The sequence below is a fragment of the Notothenia rossii genome (assembly GCF_949606895.1).
Source record: "Notothenia rossii genome assembly, chromosome: 6".
NCBI lineage: Eukaryota > Metazoa > Chordata > Actinopteri > Perciformes > Nototheniidae > Notothenia > Notothenia rossii.
Window position 1 is genome coordinate 52073948 of NC_136909.1, and position 22723 is coordinate 52096670.

The 22723-nt window shown below is 42.6% G+C and overlaps 1 protein-coding gene across 2 annotated transcripts; it reads left to right on the top strand.

The window, feature by feature from the left end:
* Positions 1-344: 344 nt before the first annotated feature.
* cdk1 (cyclin dependent kinase 1) lies at positions 345-22251 on the top strand. Of its 2 annotated transcripts, XM_079686297.1 has the most exons (8): positions 395-536; positions 1164-1205; positions 1595-1751; positions 2570-2693; positions 4148-4318; positions 5868-6031; positions 7224-7365; positions 21982-22251. In XM_079686297.1, the coding sequence occupies exons 2-8, from the start codon at positions 1166-1168 to the stop codon at positions 22096-22098; spliced, it is 915 nt and encodes a 304-aa protein (XP_079542423.1). In that variant the 5' UTR covers positions 395-536; positions 1164-1165; the 3' UTR covers positions 22099-22251. The 2 variants fall into 2 exon arrangements, with proteins under 2 accessions (XP_079542424.1, XP_079542423.1); XM_079686298.1 differs by lacking the exon at positions 4148-4318 and having other exon boundaries at positions 345-536.
* The last annotated feature ends 472 nt before the right edge of the window (positions 22252-22723 follow it).

Genomic DNA, 22723 nt, shown 5'->3' on the forward strand with positions numbered 1-22723 from the left:
CCATCTTTTGTGCGTACGCGTTGTTTATAAATGAGGCCCCTGGTCCTTACCATGGAATTTCTGTGTCTCTTTCATGAGAACATAACAACCTGAAACCTACAGTCTATGTCTGAAACATGTTGCTGAGCTTCTCGGTCCATATTCTAAAAGCACTGGCTCTTACCCGGGTGGTGAGTCAAATCTGAGCACTGTGAAAGCACAAATATATGCTTTCACAACATGTCAGTTAAACCAATAGAGATTATAATATTTGTTTAAAATAGAATATATACTTTTTATACACAGCCTGTGGATATCGGAAACGGCAGAGATAGGTTCCTGGTTGCCGTTACGTTACGTCACGTCGGCGCGTCGTCTCCCGCTCAGTCCGCGTGACTGAACTCCGTTCCCTGATTGGCGGTTTTCAAATCCATCGAATGTAGCTCATTGGCCTGTTTTGAACCGCTGTTTTCCTGCAAGCAATTCAAAAGAATCTGTCAGCATTCAGCAGCCGTGTGTGTGTAGAGTACATACCTCATCAAACGACGCACAGTCAGGTAACTATTATTTTAATTGTATACAGGTTTAAATATGAACTGAGCTATTCGTCAGGTCAGTTGAAAACTTGTATAATTTTTATCTGGCCTGAAAAATGGTCAGCTGCCACCTGAAAACGAATAGAAGGTAACGTTTTAGCATTAGCTAAGCTAACGTTGGTGACCTTACGTTGCTTGCTCAACATAAAGAAAATTGGCAGTTTATAGTATCAAATCCATAAAGGTAACTTCTCACTGTCGTTATTCTAATAGAAACAAAAGCGTTAGTTAACAGCTAACGCCCGGGGCAATGTAAACCGTGTTCTGAGCCATATTCATCTAAAGTAACGTGTAACGTTAACTACACGATTATTCTACCAACGTCCGTTTATTTAGGCTTTTTAGTAACTCATATCTCCAAGTTAAAAAGCGTATGATACATATATGTGTCCATGGCTGAACTAACAGTTAGTTACACGGTGTCTTAGCCTTCACATTCTAGTTCGGTTTTTTAGGCCACATTGTAGAGAAGAGTCGCTTTGACTTTAATATGGTAGTTCACTTATGTGATTAAAAAATGAGCTGAGAATAACTGATGATATCTGGTGCAATGGCACTTTTGACATGACAGCGGTTTTTTTTTTTCAGGCATGATGGAAGACTACTTGAAGATAGAGAAAATTGGAGAAGGTTTGTCTATTTGTATTCCCTTCAACTATGTTGCTTCTGCTGCCTGTCTGGGGAAGTACATGTACATTATCACTTCGCTCCCTTCCATTACATTACATTGCATTTAGCTGACGCTTTTATCCAAAGCGCCTTACAATAACTGCATTCGACCAAGAAGATAAAAACTTGAAGAAAACAGAATCATAAAGTACATCAGGTTTTATAGAGCCAAAACATTTCAAGTCCTACTCAACTGGCTTTAGATAAGCCAGTCCTTTATTAGTATATAAGTGCTTTGTTCCCATTGTAGATCCTATAATCAACAAGTTCAAGACTAAAGTATTTTTTTCTTAATGTCTCTGGCTGTGCTTGAGAGGATAACATAACTGTGTGAACATGTTGTTGTGCAGGTACCTATGGGGTGGTGTATAAAGGCAGACACAAGGCCACCGGGCAGGTGGTGGCGATGAAGAAGATCCGCCTGGAGAGTGAGGAGGAGGGGGTTCCCAGCACTGCTGTCAGAGAGGTGTCTCTGCTGCAGGAGCTCAAGCATCCCAACGTAGTGCGGTAAGATGGGTCACACAATAGAGGTAGAATAAGTACTCCAATCTTTATTTAACCAGGTGAAAACATTGAGACAAAATCTCATTTACAATGTTGACCTGGCCGAGAAGGCAGCAACGTTACACATTCTTACACATGACACACATATCAAATACAGAGAACTATATCTGGTGCTTATGTAAAAGTACCACTGTGCAGAGTCCTGCACGGGTCTGATTTTCCCACCCCGCACCCGCGATGTGCAATACCGAACCCGCCCCGCTACCCGCACATATTGACAATTAGTTCCGCAACCCGACCCGTCGGCACAAGATCCGCAACCCGACCCGAACCCGCATATATATGAGAAGTGAAAACGTGCAATTATTAACACACGCAGTTGCATATTTGTCTCTTTAAATTAAGATTACTCATTGGTTGAGTTTTAAAAATAAATATGTATTTTAGCCAGAAGAATAGCTATATTTATTAACTGTGTGCGGTCTTCATCTAAAAGCCCAATTAAAATATTAAAGGGTGTAAATGTAAATTCAATATTTGACGCCAAATAATTTGCAAAACATGATTTGTGTGGAAACATTTTCATTATTAAGATTTCTATTTTAACCTCTTTTCCTTTCTCTTTCTCGACCCTCCTTAGCAACGGTCATTACAGTCCTAGACAGCGGCCTATTCTAGTGGATTAACAACGTGTCACATGTTCTGAATTGACCAATCAGAACTTTATTTAGCCTCTGTATTGTTTATGGTTAAATGTGATTCTTAAGTGGGCCCTGAGTTAAAAAGGGTTGAAAATAAACCAGTCGTTGTATTTATCCCAGACTCCTGGATGTTCTGATGCAGGAGTCTCGTCTCTACCTCATCTTTGAGTTCCTGTCCATGGACCTGAAGAAATACCTGGACTCTATCCCCTCAGGCCAGTACATGGAGCCTATGCTGGTCAAGGTACCTGTGTTTGTGATCAAACTCTATCAGCAGTTCTTCTTTGTCTTTCAGCTGTATTATTGCAGCTCTGTCTTTCTTTTGAATTAGATTAAGAAATGAAAGAAACCCCACAAGAAACATTGTGAGCTAAAATGCTTCAAGTGTAACGCCATCTCCCAGAGAAATATTTTTTGAAATGCTTCAATGTTTCTCAAATTATACTTTAAATGCTATACACATGTTCATCCATGGCAATGTTTCCCTTACCATTGTCTTGGAGGGGCGCTGCGCCCCGCCAACGGAGCCCCGCGCCCCCCCTGACATTCAAGGTGTTTAAAAAAACAAAAAAAAACAATTATAATTTTTTTTTTATATATATATATATATATATATAGAGCACCAAATTGCAACTAATCTATATCTACTGTCATTTTTCACATTGCTCATTCGCTCTTTTATTAAATAAACTAACTACTATTATCATTTTAAGTTGTGAGTTTAGTGTTTTTGACCCTAAGAAACACTGATGCATTAATCAATAACAATAGTCCACAGCTCCTCTCTCTGCTCCAGAGGATTTCAAAAAGCAATAAACCTAGGGGAAACACTGCATGGTATAATGATTTCAGCTACTGCATGCTATTTCTGTACTGCTCTAAAATCTTTGCTGCCACAGAATCTCACCTGCAAATGAACAATTACCAAAGTAGACATGTTACTGATAACAGGTTCCTATGGCAATGTATGCATCTTTCATCACAATAAAACAGGTAATTAGCAAAACAAACTAAATGATTAAGTTTAAAAACCTGTTCATTTGAGTGATTAAGTATATTTGTACACCACCCTGTACATTGCGAGGGACAAGAAGCAATGGGACTTTTCCATGTGATTTGTATGATTTAAATAAAGTAATCTCTGTGGCAAACAAATGTTAATAATACTTACATGTTGAGTTTAGTGGGATGATCTCAACATATTAACACCACTTTATGATTTTTGAAAAGTAACTGCTATTACGAGAAGCTAACATGCTTTAAATGACCTACAGCACATTCACATGAATGCTCATACCACTAAGCTAAAGGCGGCTAAGGTTTAGTGGTCTCATTTTGGAAACGTGTTAGCAACCACTATTTTTTGTGACACGTAGAAGCTTCAAATTTCACCATTGGCGAATTCACTCCCATGTTTAAGGTGATAAAACAAAAGTGAAAATATTTTTCAGCTTGTGGTAACTACAGACCTTATTTCGGGAATCTTAACTACAAACACGTTCAACAATACGTTGACTTCTAGATGAGAAAACCTGGAAGTTGTAAAATGCTAACTCACGTCCGGCATTAGGACTAATTCCTGCACCACTCTATTAGCAGATATGCTGCAGCTATCATGGTATTTTTCTGCTCATTCACTCTCACACCGATAACCTGTGTCCCTCTCCATGTCCTCCTCCTTCCTTCTCCACCCTATAGAGCTACCTTTACCAGATATTGGAGGGCATTTACTTCTGTCACTGTCGCCGTGTCCTCCACCGAGACCTTAAACCGCAGAACCTTCTGATAGACAACAAGGGTGTTATCAAGCTGGCCGACTTTGGCCTGGCTCGGGCATTTGGTGTTCCTGTCAGGGTCTACACCCATGAGGTGAGAACCCATTCACACAGCACAGGATTCATGGAGTGAAACTGCAATGTCGAAGTGACAAACAACTGCCTCACATTAGGCGCGTTCACACCGCAGTACCTTTCCCACAGAGGTTCATGAGAACTTAGTTCATGAGAACTCTCTAGTTCTCATGAACTAAGTACAGATTGCGTTCACACCGGAATAAGTCCCTGAGGCAAATGAGCCGCTGACGTCACTTCTTCTTCTTCTGCTTTGGGTTTACTGGCAGGCCGCAAACAACTTCACGGCGTATACTGCCACCCGGAGTCCCCGGAGTTGGGGAAGGCTTCTACTCAAGCCTTCCGAGTAAATCGCCAAAACGTCGACACCTCCTCATCTCCACCGCTCCCATGTTTTATTTTGTGTTGCCATAAGTTAGTCTCTGCGTTTGTGCGCTGGGCTAATGCTAATAGTGCTAATGCGAGGATAATAAAATGGCGGCTTCACAAAACTTTTTACGGGGGCGTGGTTTGCATTCCGCCCAGCCAATCAGTAATAGGAACCTTTACACCCCCTTTTCAGTCCCTGCTAGAGAGCAGGGACTGAAAAGGGGGTAAAAAGTAGGGGTGCACCGAATGGGAAATTCTTGGCCGAAACCGATACCGAAAATAGGAAACAGTTGGCCAAAGGCCGAAAATGATTAATAGAAATAAATATATATATAATGTATACATTTTTTACCAATGTTGTTCAGCTACCTGATTATGGAAAAATACATGATTATGGCAAAACTTAACTGAAATAATAATCACTATTATGGGTCCATAAAACATTTATTCAGCACTTTTGAATGCATACAGTACATTCATTCCAAGTCAAGTGCATTTTCTTTTTTCTGTAGGATAACTACAACAAAGTGCATTCAGAACAAAGCCAAGAGCTTTAAAACTGCATAAACATCTAGGCCAGTAGGCCTACAACAAAATAGTGTAAATAAAGACTGTAACAGACAGGCCTTCAACAACAACAAATGCACCTATAAGTTTGGTAACCTAACGTGTTGTTGTGATGACGTAATCAAAACGCGGCGACAAGCACGGCGTGCGACCACGCTCGCGGCTGGCTCACAGCCAACATGTCTGCCGCTTGGAGATATTTCAAAATATCAGAGAAAGAGCCGCGGATTGCGATTTGTAAAACGCGTTCAGCTGACATTTCTCGAGGGGGTGTAACTGCAAAGACTTTCACCGCTTCGGGATTACTCCACCACTTGAAATCAAAACACCGTGACAAATATGCGGAGTATGATCAACGTAACCCTGTTCTCTGACATTCGGTGATATTTTTTCGGTGCTAAAACCCTTTCGGCCGAAAGCGCCTTTTTAACCATTTTCGGCCGATAATTTTTGGTGGCCGAATATTCGGTGCATCCCTAGTAAAAAGGTTCTGATTAACTCGTTTTAGTTCCAGCTCTTTTTGGTGTGAACGCGACATTTCGGAACTATATCGGAACTAAAGTGGGAAAAGTACTGCGGTGTGAACGCGGCTAATGAGCACTTTGCCGAGTGAACTCTTGTTTGTGTTCCAGGTGGTAACTCTTTGGTACCGGGCTCCCGAGGTTCTCCTGGGTTCCCCCCGATATTCAACCCCCGTGGATATTTGGAGCACTGGGACCATCTTTGCTGAGCTGGCCACTAAGAAGCCTCTGTTCCATGGAGACTCTGAAATAGACCAGCTCTTTAGGATCTTCAGGTAGAACATCAAACATCTGCTTCATGCATGTCCCTATGTTAGTATCTCACTTCTGAACATGAAGCAAAATGTGAAAAATCTGCAAGTAAATGAGAATAGTAAGTATCTGCTATTGAAATCTAGTAATTACAGCAGAGTTCCCGTTAGCCGGTAATTACCGGACTATGACCGTTAAAATATGCTGAAGACCGGCAAATCTAAATCTCTCCGGTCAAAGTGTCCGGTCAAAATAATTTCCCCTTAGCGCAATACCGCATGAGTTGCGCCACTTTTGTGACAGACAAGAATATTATGTGACAGACAAAAATAGTCAATTCTAATGTCTAACACGTAATGTGGAGAAAGAGATGTCCTGTATGGGTTGATTGTGCATTGATTTGTTGGTAATGCCTAGGGGTTCCGGTGGGCATGTAAACAAATGCATAGCGCTATACTTTGTGGCCTCACCCGGTTGCATAGCAACACTTATTGTTTAGGTGTCTTTTAATAAGAAGGTAGTCCTATCATTAGCTAGATCTGATCGATATGGACATAAACGCGAGTAAAGTCTAATCTGACGGGAGATAGAGATCAGCTACTGCTGACGAGTCGACACGCAGCTCTGTATTATCACCTGCAGCGGTGAGCGGAGCAAAACACACTCTTCAGGTTAGAAAATCACACGTAGCTATTTTAATTACCTCTCAAACTACCTAAACTAGTTATAGATATGTTTAGTTTTAATGTCGGGTCACTCATTACTGATCCGCGAGCTGCATGATACTGACGGGCTGTCAGGAGAGGGAGAGAGCGCTCCGTTTATTATTCCCGTGTTATTGTAAATTACTGTACACTTTTGAATAGTTAATCTACTATTATTAGTTTGTTTAATATCGAATCATATCAATTTGTTTTAAAGCTCAATAAATAACAAAGAAGAACTTTGACCGGCACTTTTTCAAATTGTGTCCGGAAGATTTAAACTTTAACGGACATGTTGACCGGCAAAAAAATATTCTAACGGGAACTCTGATTTACAGTAGTGATGGGCTCTGACGTCATCTAAACTAAATGTACGCATAAATAATCCACACACCCAAAGATATCTCACAGTTCCTTCTTTACTGATGGATGGATGGATATCTGTGCTGATTCCAGGATGTACACGCATCTGCTGTGAAGTAAATGAATCCTCTCTTTCTGTTCTGTCCAGGACCCTGGGAACCCCCAACAATGACGTGTGGCCAGAGGTAGAGAGCCTACCTGACTACAAAAACACCTTCCCTAAATGGAAGTCTGGCAACCTGTCGTCAATGGTGAAGAACCTGGATAAGAATGGCCTGGACCTCCTGGCGGTAAGGACATGAGTTAACAATATATAAAAACATAACATCTGACGACAACTACTGAATATCAGTTAGGAACTATTTAGAAAATAGAACAACTTAAACCATTCCCTCTCTGGCAAAACTAACACTGTTCAAAAACATTTCCTACCCGCCCCACAAACTTTACATATTTAACATTGCTAATGGAAAAAATGTATTTGATTTCCGTAAGCACAGAGATGTTGATACATGTTGTTGCACCAAGGCCAATGGTGCATTCAGGTGCTCCTCGGGGGGCTCCATTTTATGTGTTTGGCAGGCATGTGCACACATGGACCAGTCTTTCCCCTACCATTGTCTTGGCGGGGCGCTGCGCCCTGCCAACGGAGCCCCGCGCCCTGCCTGAAATTCAAGGTGTTTTTTTTTATTATTATTTAAAAAAAAAAATTATATATATATAGCACCAAATTGCAACTGAAGTAATCTATCTACGGTCACGTTTCACATTAAACATGTGCTCTTTTATTAAATAAACTAAACGCCTATGTTAATTTTCCAATGTGCATGTTTCAGTGTCCACTGCCTTGCGTATTCACATTCTCTCTCCCCCCCCCCCCCCCCCCCACACACACGCGAATGCACACACTCACAATCAGAGACAAGAGCGGAGGAAAGGAGGAGAACAACAGCTCTGCTGTCTGCCCGTTTGTGTGTCCCCCCCCCCCCCCCAAGTTTCAAATTCTTTTATTATTATTTTTTAACCGCAAGCCGTTATCGTCACGGGAGAAGGACACAAACAGCCTGCCCAGGTGGACGCGCGCGAACGCGACAACGAACGTAGCGTGCGCATTCTAAACAGTGATGCAAATTAGTCGCTTTTCGGCGCCTCCCGCTTTTTTAACGCTGATTTGGGTGACTTGTGTAATTCGCGGAGAACCGAAGAGTTTTCGTTTTGGGGGGGTCCGTCCGCCCGTCCATCAGTCCGACTAACGGACAACTTTTCACTTCAAAAAAGAAGAAGAAATCTAGACCGCAAAATAATCAAACAAGCGAGTGCCTGTTTTTCCTGGCCAAGGGCAGGTTCCTTGAACACAACACGAGCGTAACGTGTCTTCACGTGGTATATGTCTCGTCGGAAAGGAGTGTAGACTAGAGTGCCGACGGAGAGCACCGGAACGCCGCTCCAGCTCTTCAAATATTGCTGTACCCATAAGGAGCCGTACACACCGCAGTGTTTGCGTGGCTGTCTTTAGTTGTAAGAACAGTGGCGATCTGTTGTTATTAGCATCTGGTTAGCTAGCTATGCTAACGAATTTAAAGAGCTTTTCTACAACCAGGTGGAAGAGAGCTCTCTCCTGAGAGGCTCAAATAACCTCAGCTCAGTGAGGTTAAGGCACACCTTGACATCATTATAGTTATTAATGAGACATTAGAGTCTAAATGAAAAACAGGTATAAAATACAATATGACAGTAACAAAAAAGTTGTTAAAAATAACAAGAATAGAGTTTAAAAGGGGAGTGATTTGTAAAATATCCAAAAAGAAGAATCTGCTTACAGTTCTGTTTCATATGGGTGTTGAGATGTATCCATAGATCTCTTCAGGTTGCTCTCAAAGTGCCCCAGATTGATGCTTTTAACTTCAATATTTAAAAAAAAATCTTCCTGGGGGAGCATGCCCCGGACCCCACTAGAGGAGGTAAAGTCCCCCCCACTTAAATCATGTTCACATGGATAGGATACTTAATACATTTGCACACATCTTGTGTCCATATCTTTCTGCCACAACCCTGCACGTGCGTGCGTGCATGCGCGAGTCATGGTAAGATATCTGGATTAAGAGGTAGCTTTTTCTTTGCACAGCATGAAAGAAAGGCCAAATTAATGGGCTGTGATTTTAGTTTTTTTTAAGCAGTTCAATCATTTGTACGGCCCTCGGAGGATGTTGTAAAAATTGAAAGGAAAAAGGTTCCCCACCCTTGCTGTAAATAATAATAAAACCCCTTGATTTATAACTTAACATCTCTGTCTTCTATTGATCTGAGTATATTAAGAATAGCCAGTTAATTGAAGCATTACGGCGCAGGCCTTTGTCAGATGGTATATTACGCTGTTTTTTTTCTGCTTCGAATAGTTCTCTCTTTTTTCACCATACGTGTGTTTGCATCCCTGCTAAAAATAGCTCACAGATGGTGAGCAGGTACCGCGGTTTTGAACTACAGTATTACATTTGACAGAAAACAACAATGAAATGCCAGCAAAAGAATAGTCTAATGAGTTGGGTGAAAAAAAAGACAGGAGGTGCGAGTTGGTGTATTCAGTAAATTAGCTCAGGATAATTGGATGTTCTGTCCACACCTGTTGATGTGAGGCTAATGCAGGATTTGCTAGCTTGATGCTACCGGAATTTAGCGGCAGTGACTCAATATGCAATATACATTGCAGCTTAAAATGTATCGTCAGCAATGTATGACAAGCAGACTGCTTGTTTAATGTTAGACTCACACCAATAGCTCAATATGATCATAACACGATTGCTTTCATATCAGAGATCAGATGAGGTGGAGCTGCCTCCAGCAATAGAGGATGAGGCAGCAGCAGCACAGGGTTGCAGCAGGTATGTTATATGCTGTAGTCAGGTGATTTAAATGTATCAATGAAAGGAAGAAGTGTAGGCTACATGATAAGTAGGGAATACAGTTTAAATTAAAGTAATAAAGTACAGTGTAACACTGTACTTTATTACTTTTTAATGTACAAATAATTTGTTACTGTACAATATCAATAACAATAATCCAAAACTCCTCTCTCTGCTCCAGAGGATAAAAAAAATTCGGGTGCCCCTACATTTTTCTTCGGGGTACCCGAGCAGCACCCTGCCAAGGCAGTACACTTAGGGGGAACACTGTAGACATCAAAGTGGGCTTGAGCCCCTGCCCTTTTTCTTCCGCCAGAGAAAGTGCCCTTTTTTTCCTCTGGAAGCCGTAGTACTGTAAAAAAGCACGACAAATCATCTGAGCCGGCCCGGCTGGATGACCTACCTGCCTGTCAGCCTTCCATCTGTGCACAAACTTATCTCGTGCATGTGAAGATATCTGTATTTAGAGGTTGCTTTTTCTTTGCACAGCATGAAAGAAAGGCAAAATTAATGGGCTGTGATTTTAGTTTTTTTTTAAGCAGAGGTTGAGTTCAATCATTTGTACGGCCCTCGGAGGATGTTGTAAACATTTAAAGGAAAAAGGTTCCCCACCCCTGCTGTAAATAATTATAAAAAGCCCTTGAAATATAACATCTCTGTCTCCTATTGATCTGAGTGTATTATAAAGAATAGCCAGTTCATTGAAGCATTATAGCACAGGCCTTTGTAACCCTATATATTACGCTGTTTTTTTTCTGCTTCGAATAGTTCTCTCTTTTTTCACCATGCCTGTGTTTGCATCACTGTACCCCACCTTTAAGGGGAGGCACTTAAAGCGAATATAGTAAAACGTGTATCTAGTAACGTCATTACAATCGCCATATTGATTTGCAAATTATGCGTTAACTAGGCCTAATTAAAATGCGCCAAGGCATTGCAGGTGAAAAGGATCAAACAAAAAAACATATCACCTCACAACTTCCCCAGATAGTTACTTATGTCAAGTCAGTATTTTCCCCTAAAATGTTATGTTTAAATGCAGATTAGCTTTAAATCTATAGCTCAGGGGTCGGCAACCTTTTTCATATGAAGTGCCATTCAAATTTTTTAATTTTATCAACGGGGGGGCGATGAGCTCGACGCTCGTGAACTGTCAACAGGAGGGCGGGGGGAGCCTCGCTCGAGAGATGAGCGGAAGCGCTCTCTCTCTCTCTCTCTCTCTCTCTCTCTCTCTCTCTCTCTCTCTCTCTCTCTCTCTCTCTCTCTCTCTCTCTCTCTCTCTCTCTCTCTCTCTCTCTCTCTCTCTCTCTCTCTCTCTCTCTCTCTCTCTCTCTCTCTCTCTCTCTCTCTCTCCTGACAGCCTGTCAGTATCTCATGCAGCTCACTGATCCAGTAATGAGTGACCCGACAGTGAAGAATAAATATATGCAGGGCTCGACATTAAGGGCTGCCCGATGCCCGGGGCCATCTAGTATTTAGTTCGGGCAATGAAGCCTCACCTGCTGGTTGCCCGATCGGGCAATCTATTATGCCAGTGTCATGCAGCTTGCGGATCCAGTAATAAGTCACCCGACAGTGAAACTAAACATATCTATCTATAACTAGTTACGGTAGTTTCAGAGGTAATTAAAATAGCTACGTGTGATATTCTAACCTGAAGTGTGTGTTTTGTCCGCTCACCGCTGCATGTGATCATGCAGAGCTGCGTGTCAACTCGTCAGCAGCAGCTGACTCTTTCTCCCGTCAGATTAGACTTCACTCGCGTTTATGTCCATATCGATCAGATCCAGCTAGTTCTAGCTAATGATATGACTACCTGCTTATTAAAAGACACCTAAACAATAAGCGTCGCTATGCAACTGGGTGAGGCCTCACAGTATAGCGCAGCATTAGGCATTTGTTTACATGCCCACCGGAACCCAGAGGCATTACCAACAGATCAACGCACAATCAACCCATACAGCACATCTCTTTCTCCACCTTAAGTGTTTGACATTAGAATTGACTATTCTTGTCTGTCACATAAGTGGCGCAACTGAAGCGGTATTGCGCTAAAGGGATATTATTTTGACCGAAGAGATTTAGATTTGCCGGCTAACGGGAACTCTGACGTCGCCATTTTGTGTGCTTCGCGGATGCGCTCGGCTCCTCTCGATTGCTGCTCGGGTCTGCTCGGTCAGCTTCCGGATGAGGAGGCATTCGTTCAACCAACTTACAGTAGATAACATTACAAACATTTTTAACAGGGGCTGTTGACAGAGTCACATGTATAGCAATAAACTGGTCATGACGACGAGGTATTCTTTAGCCTTAACTGGCGTGGTTTATTTTCATATTTGCATTGCACCACTTGACCTGCTCTCCATGAGAGCTAGAGAGAGCGATAGAAGGGGAGGGAACAATCCCTTATATCTGATATCTGACGTCAGCTACAATAGCTGCGCCTCCTTACGCCTATAGCGCCCTCTTACTGTGGAACAGTTATAGTGCAGTTACATGCAGACATATTAATACTTACACTTAACACTCCCACTTATGAATGACGTGTATACTGTACAACTTTTCCAAGAAAAATAACAATTCAAAACATCAAAAGAACATAGCAGTCAATATTACATAGTAGGCAATATTTTTACACAACTGGCAGACTGTTCGAAGTCCATGCCTAAAAAAATGTTTTAACCTGCCCAGGTCCTTCATCTTGAATCTGGTGGAGAGCATATCTTTCACCTGCTCTAGGTTTCTAGTGTTGTCTGCTGCGATGATCAAATCATCCACCCAAATCACAATTATCTCTTTCCCTGACTCTTTTGACTCCTTTGTGTAAACACAGGGGTCTACTGGGTTCTGTATGAAGTGATCTTCAATTAGACATGTATCTCATTCCAATTTTGCCCAGACTGTTTCAGGCCGTAAATGGATTTTTCTAGCTTGCTCACTAGCTTCTCTCCTTTCTTCTCGTAACCTTCAGGTTGTTCCATATATATGTCCCTATCAATGGGTGCGCGCAGGTAGGCTGTCTTCACATCCATCTGGTGTCAAATCAAGTCGTCTTCGGCTGCCTTCTGCATAACTACTCGTACACTGGTCAGATTAGCTGTAGGGGAGAATATCTCACCGTAGTCTATTCCTTCTCTCTGACTGTAGCCTTTAGCTACAAACCTGGCCTTGTACCTGTCGTGCCCTTCAATACCCTCCTTGATTGAGTACACCCACTTGCCTCCCACTGTCTGTCTACCCTCGGGTAATTTTGTTAGAGTAAAAGTATGATTGTCCTCCAGGGACCTCATCTCCTCATCCATCGCTCTCTCCCATTTTCCTGATTATGGGGATATCATGGCCTCTTTAAAGGTCTGAGGTACACCACTCACTACTCTGTAGCAGTAATCTATGCTGGTAAGTGTACTGTCATATCCTCGTCACTTTCTCTCTGGGCATAGTCTTTCAGATACTTTGGGGGTTTATGTTCCCGGGGGGATATCTCCCACTGCATGAGGCACGTGACATCACCCTAGGGTGCTTCTCGCCATCATCCTCCGGTGGCTGTTGACCGTCTGTCTGCATGTCTCTGCTCAGTACACTAGGCTGTGTCGTCTCTCTTTCCTCACACCCTACTCTGGAGTCCAGCTCTGGCTCCTGTGTCTGTGTCTCGTTCTCACATGTTGTCTTTGTGACAAACTTTACTAACCTGTGCTTTTGCACTTTCCCCTTACCGGGATAATAGACTAGAAAAGCGGGGCTGCCTTTGTCATGCCCTACAAAAAGTCCTTTCTCACACCTGGACTCGAGTTTTTCTCTGTCCTGTTGGTAAGCATAACACACTGACCCAAACTTGTGCATCCTGGCTAGATCACACCTTTTTCCTGTCAGTGCTGTATATGGGGTGGTGCCTGTGTGCTTGTTAAAACACCGATTTCTGGTGTAAGCTGCTTCTTGGACCGCATGATGCCATAGACTCTTAGGTAAGTTACCGTCTATTAGCTTACACCTAGCCATTTCGAAAAGAGTGCGCCCTTCCCTCTCAGCTATCCCTTTCTGGTGCGGGGAGTAAGGACAGGACGTTTCGTGTCTGATCTTGTTCCTTCTCAGCAGTGACTGAAACTCTCTATTTGTAAACTCTGTTCCGTTGTCGGACCTCAGGCATTTTACGCTGCCATACGGAGCTACATCGGCAAGGAATTTCTCTGTGGCCTGAAGTGCGTCTCTCTTTGCTTTGAGAAAGTAAACAAACACTGCCCCTGCAGGGTGTCCGCGGGGTCTTAAAAAGTATTAAAAGTTGATAAATCAATTTAGCGAAAATTAATGCTATTAAAAAGTATTAAACGGCATTTTCCAAGGTATTAAGAAGGTTCACAGCAACGACAACATGAAACACCCTTTAATTTACTGAAACGACATGTCGGGAAACCCCCCAAGGCGGCCCGATGCATAGCGCGACGTAAAATGCTGCTTATTATTTTAAGTTTTGTTGCCTTGCTCCGCTCTGTGTGTGTGGTGGGGGGGAACTAAACGACTACGGTAACGGGTCCCGGCATACGCAACGCTCTGGGGGTCCAATGGCTCCGTGTGTAAGCCCTGGCCTATATGATCATTTTCTGATAACGATGAAATAGCCCGCCTCCCTCTCCCCACCTCTCCTGTTGCTGCTGGGCTGTCAGAAGAGGGGGAGGAAAAGAGAGGCAGTCACCGTTTTATTAAATATTCTTATATTATTATACAGAGAACAGAGTCGTTATCAATTTGTTTTAAAGCTCAATAAATAATAATAAGCTCTGCCGCACGGTCCCCTCATTCCTTGGAAGAGGCGAAGAGGTGGGTGCTTTTCATCTGCTGGTGGACTACCTGAGAGATACAGCAGGAGAACGCCGTCCACCGCGGAGAATAAACAGAAGGGCAACCATGCTCCGGGGTCTTCTTCGCTGCTTTTGGTGTATTTCGGGCGGCAGCAAGCAGCGCCACTTACAGGCCTGACATATGTACTACATCGTTTCCAGCATTTCCAGCGGTCTAGTGTGAACGGACACGTTAATGAATCGAATGCGTGTGAACGGAAGCCTTTTTTGCGCTTGCGTATGCTTTTTACCGTATGCGTCCTCGTGGGGCCGGGGTCTAAGCCAAACTATATCCGGTCACAGAGATCTGCTATTTTAAAGTAAAGTCAACACATATAGACCCTAAATATAGTCTATATTAAGAACGAGAAAAGTCTTAACATATATATCCTTTTTTGTAAACATATGACAAATGTTTGAGGGTGATGACGTCAGAGCATCGTCCTATGTGCCAGGGCTTAGCCCCGGACAGCCCCAGCCCAATTTAACCCCTGGGTATTTGTGAGGGAGCTCCTATATGGCATTACCCTGCTGAAGCTCACCAAAGTTTAACATATTTCATAGTTCAAAGTTTTGTCAATTGTTTTGTTTATTGGTCAAATACTGGTTTCTGAGGAGTTTTACTGGAATGAAAGAGCACAGAGTACAGAAGCAAAAAAGCAGCATACTGCATTAAACCTGACCTTCACAGAGAGGTTGAAGTTCATGTGGAAAGGAGGCTTCAGTGGTCTGTCTGCACTCCGTTTAGTTTTGCTATCTTACAATCAATATAGTAAATGTGAGGCAAAGTGTGTTGCTAATGTAACCGGTTAGAACTCAAAGTTGCGATGAGGTCTTAAAATGTATGGAAAAGGTCTTAAAAAAGGTCTTAAAAGGTATTAAATTTGACTTCAGGATTCCTGCATATACCCTGCCCTGTACACACATCTGTGAAAGACTGCATATATTTAAAGCCACCTATGGACTCATTAGTTACTGGACCGGCTAGATCTGTGTTAACTAGCTCAAGTGGTGTCTTTACTTTTTCTGTGGGACCTCTGTTCCTTGTTTGAGTGAACTTTCCCTTTATACACACATCACATTCTTTGTTAGGTCTGTGCTTTTCACCGTTAATGTGCATGCCTACTGTTACCGCCTGCAGCTTCAGTATATCCTCGTAATTACAATGACCCATGATCTCATGCCATGTCTGAATATCACGACTGATATTACACACATCATTGTCATTACATTCTGTTTGTAGATAATACATACTCTTGTACACCTCAATGTTAAATCTCGTACCGTCAGGCTCAACAAGAACATCGTTACCTTCATTGAAGAACACCTTGGCACCATTTGCAGTAGCAGATTTGACAGAAAATAGTTCTTGGGGGAACGAGGGTATGTAGAGGGCGTTCTTCAATGTCACTGTACACCGGCGCCCCTCACTGTCTATGAGGCATACCTGTGCGTCTCCTCTCCCGTGCGCCAACCCGGAAGTGCGCTTCCCGTCTGCCAGCTCCATGCTTGGTCTCTCCGGCTCGAAGGTGCTGTCAAAGTTCTTGAATCGGTTCCTGTCGTTAATAATGTGGGACGACGCACCTGTGTCCACGATCAGTCCCTTCCTTTTGGCCTGCTGCTGCTGCGCTGACCAGCTGGCGTATGCTGTCTGCGCTCCGAAGGTGAAGTCCTCTCTTCCCGCTGCTCTCCGGGCGTCATCTCCACTCGCCTCACGTCCACCGCTGCCGCCATCTTGTCAACAGCCGCCATCTTGCACGCGCGCGTACAATATATCTGATATCTGACGTCAGCTACAATAGCTGTGCCTCCTTACGCCTATAGCGCCGTCTTACTGTGGAACCGTTATAGTGCAGTTACATGCAGACATATTAATACTTACACTTAACAGGGGCCATAATAGTGTAAATAATGTTTGTTTTGGAAGTTAGAACTGAATGTAATGTTTTCTACTTTTTTACATCTGGGAAGGCATTTGCCTTCATCGGATGGAAAGTGTCTTGACCAACAACTTAACTATTTCTTATAGCTATGCAGGACATGCAAGAGAGCAAACACAAACAAGAACAAACAAACAAGTGAAATGAAGAATAACATTGAAATTGTACAATATAATATTGTGGTGGTTCATCTTATAATTCAGTCTAGAGAATGCACCAGACAGCATCTAAGGGCTGCAAAAATCTAAATGTTCTAGGGGGAGGCCCCCCAAACCCTTCGTGTGTCATTTCGTCCGCGTGCATTTTTCAGGGCAATCTCTATTGGGCTCAGGGCCATCTGTAAATTAGCTTAGATGGCCCACAGGGCCATCTCCCAAAATCCTTTATGTCATGCACTGATATGTATAACTAGTGTAGCTTGTTCCAGAGGTAGATCAAATAGCTAAGTGTGTTAGGTCTAACTCTTGTGTGTTTTGCTCCGCTCACCGGTCCGTCACAGCAGGTGGAGCTGCAGGATTTCTGCTTCACACACGTTGCATTCCGCTATTTTATTGTCATATTCGGACACTTTAAAAATACTGCCAGACCGGTGAAGCCATTTTGGAGAGCTTGTTTTGCCGCACACAGAGAAAAGTGTCATGTATTTTATGTCATGCGATCGGCTCTCGCGATCGGCATTTTTAGAGAGCACGGGCCGATCGATCGGAGCATCCCTAACTTACATGATGCCGAATTTAACAAAGACATTTAAATAATTGGTTATAACAGCATAATAATAAGGACGATCGTCCGTTCTGTGATTCTCCAGAACACACATGGCCAGTCCGCCCCTGTGTAGAATGTTATTTCAATGAGAGATGAGCATATCGCCACTGGGCTTTCAACTAAAGACACAGCCACGCAAAAACTGCGGCATTTGTACAGCTCCTTATGGGTACTGCAATTAGTGAAGTGGTGAAACGATCAGCACTGCACCACGGAGGAAAGCGGCAGAAAGTCACCTGGAGATAAAGAGAGCGTGGCTGCGTTGCGTGCATGGCTTCCTTCTGCAGGTAACAGGGAGACGGGCTCTGGCGGCGGTCTCGTTCAGGATCCGAAAATACAATTTAAATATTTTGCACACTTATTCCACTTATTCCTAGTGTGCCGCGTGCCAATGGTGGCACGCGTGCCAGGGGTTGCCGACCCCTGCTATAGATGAATTCAGAATTGGCAGTAAAACGAACCGCATTTATGTGTTTCTTGGAAGTTTTATTTCCATTAGAGTGAAAGACAACATGGAAGCAAAATAGACCAAAATAACAAGTAGGCCTACATGAAAAAACGATCTTTTTGCCTGTAATGTCCTTAAACAGTAACTTCATAATTAGGGCCTGAGCGCTAGGACCCAACGGCGTCCTAGCACGAAGTGCGAGGAACCTATCGTTCTCCGCGGTATTATTATTATAAGGGATCATATTTCCTGTTTTTGAGGGCTTTAGGATGCTGAGAAAGTTGTATAATTTTGCACGGGCGCCAGGACCGGTAAAAATTGCGACATTCTGGAGTCAATAGGTTAAACATATTACAACGTGCTCGCTTGCGCCACCTATCAAAGTCGCACCGTAACTCCGAATTACCTGACATTTTGCACACCTATCCGGGTGGACCTGCTCTACAAATAATCCTCTTGGAACCCTAAGCGCCGCCTATTTTTTTTTTTTTAATTAGCATAATGTTCAAAACAGTTAAATATTCACTTAAATTTCAATTTTCAGTTTTTCTACCCCAAACTTCGTATAAAGCATCGGTGGAGAGTCAGACACATTAGCGTAGAAAATGAGCATGTTAGGATGATAAATATTGTCGCTGTCAATCAAAACGTACTCGCAAAAAGGCGGGGCTTAGAAAGAAATGCTCATAACTCATCAACCATGTATCCAAACATCATAGATTTTGGTAAATAGGTTTAGTCTGTCTTGGGGAATAGGCACACCAAAGAATTTTCATTTTGGACTACAGGGGGCGCCAAAAACACCACCAATTTATTAGTCAAGAGCGGATGGACTAATCTTTTTTTCTTTTTTTTTTACACATACTCTCGGGGTGACTATGAACTCAGATTTAAAGTGTCGCAACAAATTCAGAATGTGGGCGTGGCCTATACATTTTTTTTTTATTGCGATAGCATCAAATGAGCTTCGGACGCAAAACTTGGGACACACGTCAGAGCCCACTACCTTTTCAAGAATGTAAAAAAAATAATGTAATTTTTCAAAAAAACTGCTCACTAGCGCCCCCTATTGTGTGGTAGTCACATATAGTTTCTCAGAACTTCACGAATTTTGGCACAGACATTCCTCATGGAATTGCAGAAATATTTGTAAATAGATTCCATTAGCCCCTCCCCCCAGGAAGTCGACCATTTTGAAAAATGTGCGTTTTTCATGCATTTTAAGCACATTCTTTCGAAGTCCTCCTAGGGGAATGATCGGAAAAATTCCAGTCCAGGACACGTTCAGCCCCTATCCAATATGATGCTAAATTGAGAAGAACATTTTTGATAGCTCAATCGTGGAGGTCGTAAGCTAACAGCGAATACACCATTTTTGACGATTTACATGTTGCAAATTACTCCAAACTACTCGGATATAGTTATTCCGATATTCACGAAACGCTGTATACACATTGCTATTATAATTGCACACATATTTCAAATTGCCTTCCATTAGCCACGCCCCCCAGAAAGTCGGCCATTTTGAAAAATTTGCGTTTTTCAGCCATTTTAAGGAATGTTTTGCAAACTCCTCCTAGGGGTATGATCGGAAAAATTCCAATCCAGGACAAATTCAACCCCTATCCAATATGATGTTAAATTGCGAAGAAAATAGTTGCTAGCTCAAACGGGGAGCTCGTAAGCTAACGGAGAATGTACCATTTTTGACAATTTATATGTCAGATAACCTACTGACACCTGCCTGTCTGCCTGCAACATCCACACACACACACACACACACACACACACACACACACACACACACACACACAAACACACACTGTTAGTCCAACAACGCCCTTTGCTGGGGGCATATTCATTACAACAGACACCTATACACTCCCTAACCCTAACCCTACTGTTTATTTGTAGATATCACCTAAAGCCTACAAATAAAGTGTGAAATGTGGGCTGCCTGTTGCATATATTATTGAACGATATATATTATACACACTGTTCTGTTTCTGCACTGACCTCAGCAGCTGTTCTCACTGTAAATATCACGTCACAATGAAAGCAGTTGTATTAAAAAAAGAAATAGCCTAACATCCAGGGGAGATGTAATTAGTGAGTAAATAAACGGTAAAGGGCAGAAAGTCTGATGCATATTTTATCATGTCAAATAACTTATCAAAACGGGAACAGTTTGCAGAGCTGTGCTTCGTTGACATAAGTCCAGCCATGCTTCACGCGTCTTTTAAACATCACTGTTGGCTGAAATTGACTCCAGAGGATACATCCCTCGGTTATAGCTCCTCCAGAGAGACTCCTCTCTCCTCTACATCGTTGTAACCTCGGTTATAGCTCCTCCAGAGAGACTCCTCTCTCCTCTAAATCAGTGTATCCTCGGTTACGGCACCTCCAGACAGCCTCCTCGAATATCGATCCTCGACGAGCCTTTAGAGAAATTTGTTTTCCTTCGAGACCGCGCGCCAACATCCGTTTCTGGGTCGATGTCGGAGGACCTGGGACGCGAAAATTAGAGAAATGACAAACAACTAATTTCCGAGGACTCGCGCGCGTCTGCTTGACCCGACAGGCGCACGGACGCGAGGGCCCGCTCATCACTGCGCGCACAAGTGCGACCGCAGTTTTAATTTGTATTGTTGGCTGCTCATTTAATAACTATTAATTATACTAGTTTGTTGTCTGCTCTTGTGCATTGTGAATACTAAAGAAGGCCATTGTCTCTGTGTTAACTGACTATTTTTTTGAATTCTGTTGAGTATTAAACAATTGCGTGAGTGTGAGGGTATTAAAATAAATTGGTCAGTAAGTCAGAGATGTGCAACTATATTTAACTTTTAGTTTTAAAACACTTTTTTTATAAATGATTATGGGAAGTGCCCTTTTTCTCACTTGAGCACCCGCCCCCCAAAATGTCTGTGCACGTCCCTGGTGTTGGGGATTTGTTCTCCCAAATTCAGTGTGTTCATCATCTCTTTGTTGTTTTGAAAATAACATGTACGATAAAGAGAAGGTGATGTATTTTTTAACATTTAATTTTGTCCTCCATGTTTCTGCGAAATACGATCTCAAGTTGTGTCAGGGTGTCCGCTGGGTCTTAAAAAGCCTAACCCTATTAAAAGTTGATAAATAAATTTAGCGAAAATTAAGGCTATTAAAAAGTATTAAACAGCATTTTCCAAGGTATTAAATGTTGTAGCTTGTTTTCAATAAGTATATGAATCGTCCAAAGAGGTTGTATTCTACAGTCTGCCTGAATGTAATCATTGCGTAGGTGTGTAGTGTGATTCTGTGTAGTTTATTTATGGCATCCCGTTGGATTGGACGTCATCTGAACAGGACATCGCACGCTCACTGCTTGATAGCGCGCGAAGGTCCGTTTACGCCGGTTGTTAAACAACATTGTTGTGGGGAATGCAAGTCTGTGTCCAAATGGTTGGAAGATAAGGAGGAAGGACAATCAATACTGTATATAGTAAATGTGAGGTAAAGGGTGTCGCCAATGTAACCGGTTAAAATGTGAAGTGGCGATGAGGTCTTAAAATGTATGGAAAGGGTCTTAAAGGTCTTACATTTGACTTCAGGATTCCTGCATATACCCTGTGTGTGCAAATGTGTTTTGTTCCAACTTGAAGGTGCCATTAATGTGAATATTCTTTATTTAATGCCTCGTCTTATGAATTGATTCACTTCAGAATGCAATTATCTTTTTTTTCCTGGCCCTCGGTCAGCCTCCCACCAAGTTTCATGAAAATCAGACCAGCCCGTGGGCCGCCAATTGAATAGCCCTGCCGTACATGCTAGCAAAAGACAAGACGTACCAGTCAGCTTCACAAGTATAACCTCCTGTGGGACAGCTGACATAAACAATGGCCCACGAATTATGCTTGAGATTGGATCAGGACAAACCTTGTTTAAACTAAAATATGTTTGGAAAACTTCCCGCAGAGTTCTAAAAGCTCATGGTGACCATGGTCACCTCTAACCTCCTGCTCTTGTCTTTTTACTGCAGAAAATGTTGATTTACAACCCTCCCAATAGGATCTCAGCCCGTGAGGCCATGGCTCACCCATACTTTGATGACTTGGACAAATCCACCCTGCCGGCTGCCAGCATCAACAAAATATAAAACGGACAACAACATGCAAACCCATTCATACCCATTGTGAATTCCCATTTTGTAAATACTTATGTGTTAAACTTGTAGACCTTTTTAGTCAAGTTTTGTCTTTCAACAATGTCTTTTCAATAAAACTGCACTTTCTGTGACTCCAAAACTTAACCCTTAATGTTTGTCATTTTCTCATAACCTGGTTTTAAAATGACATAATGCTACGATAAGGATCCTAGGAAAACCTGAGGGCTGGGGCCCTTCTCACTTCGGTTAAATGGAATCCTTGCGTCCCTCACTTGCGTCGTTTCCCTGTGACTAGTCCCTCCCACCAGGGAAGCATGGAGAGATGCAAGGAAACCACGAGAAGCAGGGAAATGAGTTTTAAGAGCAATGGGAAGTCCTTTCCTCCGGAGCGTCACCGTTTGTGATGACGCTGCACAGCTGATCGTCTGACAGCAGCCAGCTCTGTCCCCGTTATTTCCACACACACCCCCGCCTCTGGTAGTACACATTTACTGACACAAACCTTTATATCATCTGTTGTAGACTCAAATAAATAAAATAAAATAAGAACTAATTCTCAAAAAGATAAACGCCATTCTTAAAATGTATAAACGAACAATAGTTTGATTTAATATTG

Coding starts and splice junctions, on each gene's coding strand:
- cdk1 (XM_079686297.1), top strand. CDS start 1,166: ATGATGGAAGACTACTTGAAGATAGAGAAAATTGGAGAAG. Junction 2,694..4,147: donor TGGAGCCTATGCTGGTCAAG/GTACCTGTGTTT, acceptor TCCACCCTATAG/AGCTACCTTTACCAGATATT. Junction 4,319..5,867: donor TCAGGGTCTACACCCATGAG/GTGAGAACCCAT, acceptor TTTGTGTTCCAG/GTGGTAACTCTTTGGTACCG.